Source organism: Momordica charantia, assembly GCF_013281855.1.
Source record: "Momordica charantia cultivar OHB3-1 chromosome 4 unlocalized genomic scaffold, Mcharantia_2.0 BLBB01000004.1, whole genome shotgun sequence".
Classification (NCBI taxonomy): Eukaryota; Viridiplantae; Streptophyta; class Magnoliopsida; order Cucurbitales; family Cucurbitaceae; genus Momordica; species Momordica charantia.
In genome coordinates this window covers 9,315,815-9,324,457 of record NW_028275162.1, presented here as the reverse complement: position 1 = coordinate 9,324,457, position 8,643 = coordinate 9,315,815, and the positions used below count along the sequence as shown (strand labels likewise).

At 36.3% G+C, this 8,643-nt stretch overlaps 1 protein-coding gene across 1 annotated transcript; it reads right to left on the bottom strand.

Moving 5' to 3' along the window:
* Positions 1–24: 24 nt before the first annotated feature.
* On the bottom strand, positions 25–1,377 carry KCS7 (3-ketoacyl-CoA synthase 7). Its single transcript, XM_022301269.2, has one exon. It carries the CDS (start codon positions 1,375–1,377, stop codon positions 25–27), a length of 1,353 nt encoding a protein of 450 aa, XP_022156961.1.
* Positions 1,378–8,643: the final 7,266 nt, after the last annotated feature.

The following is an 8,643-nucleotide window of genomic DNA, read 5'->3' as shown; positions in this document are numbered from 1 at the left end:
AGGAGAATATGTCAAGAAGAAACTTTAGGGGATGGCAATGTCAATGGGATATAGATGGATTCTATCTGACCATGCACTTCTTGCTTTTGGATCAATCTCTGAAATGCATTTCCAGACTGCACTGTTACACTTGAACCCACTTCCAAATGCAAGTTGCCAAACCCTATCTCCCCTTTTCACCCTTCCCTTTGCCTCAAGATAGTTGAGTTCATACCACAGAGAAGAAGATGAAGTATTGCCAAATCTATATAAGGTCATTCGTGAAGCTTCTCCATCCTCCTTTTGCAGCTTGAGACTCTTCTCTACCGCATCGATAACTGCTTTTCCGCCAGCGTGTATGCAGAAATGCTCAAAAGCCTTCTTGAAATTTGGCACATACAATTCTTTCCCATTCGCAGGTGGCCAAAATTTCCTGGTGATCCAAGACCATCCATATCGAAGCTGCTCTGAGTAGGGCAGTACAAGCGGGCCTAAAGTTGATATGTTTGTTGTAAGAGCCTTTGCTGCTACCTGAAGAAGATCTCTTGACAGTGAAACCCCGACAATCCCGTCTTCATCTGGTTTCTGAAAAACCGATTGGTAAGCCTGATTATCGGATCCCATATGGGTTCGAACAATGTGCTGAAGCTTGTATTTTGCTATGTGCTTGTCTTTCTTCATGTTGGACAACAATATAGCTGCTCCACCCATTCGAAAGAGAATGTTAGGTATAAGCATTGACTTTGTTTTTCCTCTATATCCATTTGGTGTTACAGCTTCCATGCTGAGAACTAAAGCCGTTGAGTTTTTGTGAACTATCAGGAGATCTCTGGCCAAGCTCATGGACACCATTCCAGCGCTACACCCCATTCCACTCAAGTTAAAGCTCTTTATATTGCTTCTGAATCCAAATCTGTTTATTATCATAGAAGTAATGGAGGGGGTGGGGCAAAACAGGCTGCAATTAGACACCAGAAAGTCTATGCTGTTTGCATCAACTTTGTGCTTCGAAAGTAGTTCATCGACGGCCGCAAAAAGAACTGTTTCGATCTCGTCTCTTGCACTATCGTAGGAAGTATTCGGCGGGATTTCGTGCATAGGAAGCGGCATACAAGCCTCAGGTCCGACTCCGGATCTCTCAAATACTCTCTCTTGGAAATCCATGCTCTCTCTATCGAACAAGTTGCTCAGCTTCACGTGTTCAAGGAACTTGGCAGCTGATGTTCGCAAGTTATCCGGTGGCAAATAGCAGTTGAAATCGATAAGGTAAACATAAGTGGATCTGAAATAGAGTAAGCTAAATACAATAGTGAAAACAGTTGCAGCTACCAGGAAATTGGTGAGGGAGATAAACTTTACTGCTTCTGGACTGAAGATTAGCTTTGTAAATCTGTCCATGGCCACATGCTAGAGTTCAGTTTGATCTCTCTCTCCTATCTATATAATCAGATATGAGAGGGAGAGAGATTGCCAAGAAAAGAAGTATAAATTATTTACATATCTCAAATTTTGAGTCAAGAATTTAATGAGCATAATGTATTTGGATCACATGAATCCTATGAAGAGCAATGATATATAATTGGTTTGATAAATGTATTTCTTTTTGTGAAAAAGAGGACGTTGGGGAGAGAGTTTGTTTAGTCACAAAGTTTGCATTTACAAACAGAAAATTTTGTGCTTCCCTACATAATGCTCTTATTGGTGTTCCACTTCTTCACGGTACTTATTGTCACTTCGATTTGGTATCGAGGGATTAACAACCAAGGTTCAAAATGTCGATGTCAATAGAAATGTCGAGGTCCCGATTTTACGGACATGTCGATGTCGACGAATATTTGGAGAAAAATCACAGAAATTGTGAAAAATAATAAAAAATATTTTTAATTAGTAAATAATACTTTAATTGTAGCTTAATTACGCTACAATTGATCACTTCTAACCATCGCATGTAAAAATATGAGTAACTTATAAAATTGTCGATGTCGATAGAAATGTCGGAATAAGATAATGGAGATTGATGGAAATAATTTGAATTAGTAAATTGAAGTTCAATGTTACTTAATTGTGTGATCTATAACCAAATATAATGTTTTATTATATAACTGAACAAGATATGAAACACTGATATATATACACAATTTAGAAAAGGAAAGGAAAGGAAACGAGGAAGAAGAGAAAGAGAGGGAAAAAGGCAAATCCCCTCCATTGGGTATTGGGCCTATTGGGCTGGGTGGCATTAAGTTTAAGTTTTTTTTTTTTTTTTTTTGAATTTATTGTAGGTATGTATACTTGTCACCTAATTTTAAAAAATGGTCAAATGATTTTGATAATGGAAAAATGTTCATTTCTAATTTTCTAACTGTTTTGCATATTTGTTTTTTACCTTTTCACCCTTCTTATTTAGTTATTATTTTTAAAAGCAAAAAAATCTCAACTTAGAGCTCTCCATCTCTCCTGGATTCTAGTTTTCTTTTTTCTCAATCACTATTGCTATACAATTACTTATATAGATAAAGAATTTACAAAAAAAATAAGGAGACAACATGCCTGATCAGAGAGGGAAACAATGAGAACCTAGCTGACGAGGGGAAGAGAAAATCAATCTAGGAAAATAGATCTTGTTAGACGATGCACAAATTGACGAAATCAAGTGAGGAACAACAGTGGGGCGGGCGATGCAGTGGCAAAGGGTAGAGAGAGACGTATATGCTGAGGTAAAGTGTATTAAAAACATACCTTATCATTTTCAATAATGATTTTATCGTTAAAATTTTACATTTTTAGTATAATTTTCAGTTATGATTTTCTTATATTTTTGTTAGATTTTAGTTTAGTTAATACTTATTCCTTAGATGTGTTAGTATAACTCTACGGTTGAACCATATTTGAATTTAAAAAATATAGGTAAGATTCTCAATTTGAATTATTCAATGAAAAATGGTAGGAAAAAATATAGGTATGATTCTCCTAGGGAAAGTAATATATTTATTTTAAAATCATGAGGGATAATTTCGTAGTAAGGATCTTCCTAACCCTTCTTCAAAATTGAAAGTTGTTTGACCATTTTTTGAAATTGCGTATTTAAAATGGTCATATGTGTTGTTACCCTTTTTTTTTTAACGATATTTGTAAATATCGTCGAGACGTCGATATTTTCGGGACATCTCGACGATATTTTCTCTTCTTCTCATTTTTGGTTATTTTAACTTCTTTTCATTTAATTGCTTTCTTTTTTACCAATTAACTGTTTTGATTTATCTCTTTTTCTAAATTATGATGATTTTTTAGTTGCACATATATACAATTGTTTTCAATTATAATTATGAATATTTATAATTTTCTTTTATTGAAAAATATATATTTATATAAATTATAATTCAATGTTATGTACCTAATTTAAGAATGTTAAACTTAAATAATTAAATTTCATCTTTTGATTCAATCCAAAAAATTTAATCTTAATTTAATTTTCCTAAAAGTTATTTTATTATTAAATTATTGTTTTATTTTATTCATATTTAAATAATAATAATTATATATATATATAGCTAACAAATATTAAAATAGAAGAATATATTTAATTTTACAATGAATCATATTCAAAAGTAACAAAATTATTTATCTAAAAAAAGATAACAAAATTATGAACTGTATTTTAATTCCAACTTACTAAAATAAAATTAGTAAAATAGTTAATATTTAATTTAAATTCACTATATTAATAAAATATTTAATTTTTAAACTAGCCACAGTCAAATAATAATATAAATAAATAAATAAATAAATAAATAAATATATATATATATATATTTTGTTATACAAAGGAAAACCACAAACCAACCAAGGGAACAAAAGAGAATCGACGAGGTGACCGGTCAAACTAAGTCGACCTGAGCCGCCGACCCGACCCGATTCGAGTCTAGCTCGGCCCATTGTCGAGTCGGCATCCTCTCTCTTCTGTTGCCCACGATGCCTTGGGCCTTACGATTGTTATCTGGGGTTCACCTAGAAGTCTCTAGAACTCTCCAAACGACTATAAATAGACTATGAAACCTAACTCTGAGGTAAGCCGAATTTGACCTTTGAATTCTATGACTCTACTGCTCCCCCTTGCTAACTTAGGCATCGGAGCCCGTGTGACAAGTGTCACACCAGTCTAGTCTTGTTCGGTTTTGCAGTTCTTCGAATCCCTGATAATCAAGCTTGGTGCGAACCTCGGGAGGAACTGAGAAAGCATAATCCACGCATCAACAATTGGCGCCGTCTATGGGGACGATTTAGATCCAAAAGTCGAGACGATCAACAAGATCCAAAAGTCAAGATGATCCACAAGTTGATCGAGAACTGCTCGGATTTGAGAAGGGATGATTCAGATCCAAAAATTGAGATGATCAACAAGTCGACCGAGAACTGCTCGGACCTGAGAAGGGACGATTCAGATCCAAAAGTCGAGATGATCAACCAGTCGACCAAGAACTGCTCGAATACGGAGGACTGCTCAGATCCGAGAAGGGACAATTTAGATCTAGAAGGCTAGACGATCAACAAGTCGACTAAGAACTGCTCAGGATCTGAGAAGGCCTAGGATGGAGGGAATCGACAAAATCCAGGATAGATCCTGAGAGAAACAAATCGACAAAATCCAGGACAGATCCTGAGAGAAACAAATCGACATGAATTCTGGAAATAGACCACAACATGTTGGCAACGAACGTCATACGATTAGGAGGTTGCCTTTACCCGAGACAACAGAGGGTCAAATAGGTCGATAATTTCCCGAGCAGGCACTGGGTGATACAAGGCGACGGATTCCAGGTAGAAAGAGCACCAGATAGAAATTTTTGAATGGTAATAGAACAAATTGGCTACTTTAGAAAAGAAGATTGCATGAGTAAATCGAAACATGTCTCTCATTCTTGAGAGACTTGAGCAGAGCCCACCAGCACTTGTACGAGATCCACGAAAGGGCAAAGCTTCCACGAGTGGAGACGCGAAGGAGTCGACGAACAACCCATTGGCACAGAGTAAACTAGTAATGGGAGGGAACGACAAACCACGAAATGATACTTACCGTCAACGGAAAACCCGACCAAGCCTCAAGAACACCACGCTCCACAAAGAAAAATTGCTTAGCCGACATGAGCATACAAAAAGATCACAAAACGGCAGTAAAAAACGAAAAGACAGAAGATACGATCTTGAGGAGATTATAGAGCAAACAGATTCCCCATTCGTGGAAGAAATAATGAGAGAAAAGATCCCTCCAAAGTTCAAATTCCCTACTATAAAGCAATACGCTCAACAGATCCTTTGACCATTTGGACGTGTATAGAGAATGGATGGATCTCTATGGGATGACAAAAGCAATCAAGTGTAGAGTGTTCTCTTTTACGTTAACGAGCATTGCTTGTGTCTGGTTTCGACAATTAAGAAGAAAATTAATCTTCTCATTCAAAAAACTGGCCGAAACATTTGTCACGCAATTCGTTGGATGGCAGAATAGGAGCCAACTTGTGACTTACCTCCTTACCATAAATCAAGAATCAACGAGGAAAGACTACTAGTTAAAGATCTTACCGACGAAATATCACTACTCGCTTTCCTATCTGGCATAAGAGATAAAGAGTCGTCATTCTCTTTTAGAAAAAGACCTCCAACAACCTTCTCAAAAGCATTGACTCGAGCTCAGAAATATATGAGCACAGAAGAATTACTCCATTCAAAACTGGGTCTTGACAAAACTAAAGACCAGTTGTATCAACGAGACCCTTTGGAGAAATTTACTCCAACGACAAACTCATCCGAGCAAGAATCGAGAGAGCAGTGAGTCTTGCACGGATGCTATTACGCTATCTCAAGATGACGCGTGACGGCCTGATCACATAGGACAATATTTCTTTCTTTTTTGCCTAGTTAATAGTTTAGGCTTAAATTTTTGACAATTGCTTATATAGATTATCGTTTACTTTGTTTTAAATTATGTTTGGCCCTACATTTCAGAACATATTTACTTGTTTTTGGTTCTAGCATGTGATATTTAATTAATTCTTTACTACTTGAGCATTTATTTTTATTCTACATGAAAACTCCTCAAGTGGGGGCATGGGTAGATTAATGAATAGCTGGTCAAGGAACTCAAACTGAGACATACTTAGAAGCAGGTCGATAAGCTAGAAACCAGTCAGTGAAACCAGGGAAGAGAATCCCAAAGGTGCTGAAAAATGTATGCGTACAGGCCCAGCAAGATTGAAACAAAAAGTAGGCAAGCTAAACCAATCGAGGGAACCTAGGGTATAAAACATTTGGCACAAGCCAAAATAGGTTAGAAACCCAAGGGTAGATTAAACCCAGGGTAAAAACGGGCAGAAGTCGAATAGGTTAGAAACCCAAGGGTTCCGACTAATCTCAAGGTATAAAACCCTTGGCGAAAGCCAAATAGGTTAGAAACCTAAGAGTAAACCCTAAGGTATAAAGTCATGGGCAAAAGCCAAATACGTTAAAAACCCAAGGGTGGTACCGCTGGTCCAACTAAACGTTAAATCGCAAGGCCAAAATCCTAGCAAGTTGTATCCCAAAGGGCTTAAACAGTTAAAATTAACTGTATGGCAAAGCCCAAGAGGCTTGACCACGACCGACTATGGCAAAAAGGGTATGAGGCTAAAAAGGCCAACCCGTGAAACGACAATTGACCCAGACAAGATGGTACAGGGGTTGTTCCACAAAAACAGTCACTCATGGAATGACTGAGCAACAAATACTCACAATATAGAAGCCCTGACATACTTTATGCCTTCTACTTTGAGAGTGAGAGATATTGTTATACAAAGGAAAACCATAAACAAACCAAGGGAACATAAGAGAATCGACGAGGTGACCGGCCAAACCAAGCCGAGTCGAGCCGAGCCGAGCTCGGCCCATTGTCGAGTCGGCATCCTCCCTCTTCTATTGCCCATGATGCTGTGGGCCTTATGACTGTTATCTGGGGCTCACCTAGAAGGCTCTAGAACTCTCCAAACGACTATAAATAGGCTATGAAACCTAACCCTAAGGTAAGCTGAATTCGACCCTTGAATTTTATGACTCTATTGCTCCCCCTTGCTAACTTAGGCATCGAAGCCCGTGTGACAACTGTCACACCGGTCTAGTCTTGTTCGAGTCCCTGATAATCAAGCTTGGTACGAATCTCGGGAGGAACCGAGAAAGCATCATCCACGCATCAACATATATATAAAAAAAACTTTACTTACATATAAAATTCTAAGTGATTACTTTTCAAATGTAACAAAAAAAAGTGTTTGATTTGTTTATGTTTTTTCCTTTCAAAATAATAAATAAAAGGGTGGTATTTTATTTTGAAATATTTATAGAAGAAACTAACAAATTATCTTGTAAAAAAACTAATTTTATCATTGACGGGAACAAGTTCTTATTAATTAAACTTTGAACAAATTTTCAAAATCTAGTTGTAATTACAATAAAATTCTAGTGAAAAAAATCACTAAGCTTATACAAGTTTGGACTTAATAACTCCTCATCCCAAAGACAGATTTCAGAACTTCAGGTTTAACAACTCTGCACCCCAAACGCAGACTAAACAATTCCAGACTAATTAACTTGTCAAATTTACTCCCTAGATTAAAGAACTCCAGAATTAATAACTCTTTGCCCCAAACACCACCTAAGTATATTGAACGTTGACAATTGTTAACTATTGATTGATTGAGTTGACAAGTATATTTTTCTATTTTCACAAATATAATTGGACCCATTTTTGCAATTTATAATCGATCAGTTTTACCATTTCTTAATCTTAGGTCTTAATTGTTATAAAAAAAAATTTAGGTCTTAATAAGTTCATTTTTGTAAGCAACCCTATATTTTCTAGATGCATGATCGATTATCTTCTCTGTTTTAACTAATATTATTGTTTTAACTAATATTATTGTTGGCATTTGTAGAAAAAAAGCATAGAATAATATTACTAACAATTATCACATAGAAGTTTTATTTTAAATACATATTTTGAAGTTACATCTCTATTGTAGTAGTTTATATGTGTGGACCCAAGGAAGCTCAAGCAATCAAACTTTCACTATGAAAACAAAGATTTAAACTGAAACTAAGCATGCTTTGGAGTCAAAACTAGAGAGGACATTATTCCTTTGGTAATAGAAAAGAAGCAAAGTATAGTAAGGTAAAATACTCGTAACAGAAGGCAAAAATAGTGGGTGGAATACTAGGCATGAAGAAGTGGAGGTAATGTGGTCAGTAGAATACTAAGAATTAGAAAGAGTAATATTGAGATCCAAAAGAAAATTTGTTAGGTTTTTATATACAAGACTCAAGAATGGAAAAGTAAAATAGCTTTGCCACATGGAGAACAAAGGAAGGTTAGAAAACCAGGTCTCCCCAAAGGACTAGCAAAGATGACAGACCCTTCATACTTAGCCATAGAACCACGTTGAAAGAATCCTATATGTCTGAAGGTCTCATTCATCTCCAAACTTACACACCCGACAAGCCAACTTTTGGCACAATAGGAGAAACCGTCGGTTGGATACTTCTCGGATGAACCTCCTATAAATAGAGTACTTCACTCTAGTATCGGGTATGGCATTCTAGCTCGGTCTCTTTGCTAAGGTTGAACTAAACTAACTTGAGCGT

Coding starts and splice junctions, on each gene's coding strand:
- KCS7 (XM_022301269.2), bottom strand. CDS start 1,377: ATGGACAGATTTACAAAGCTAATCTTCAGTCCAGAAGCAGTAAAGTTT.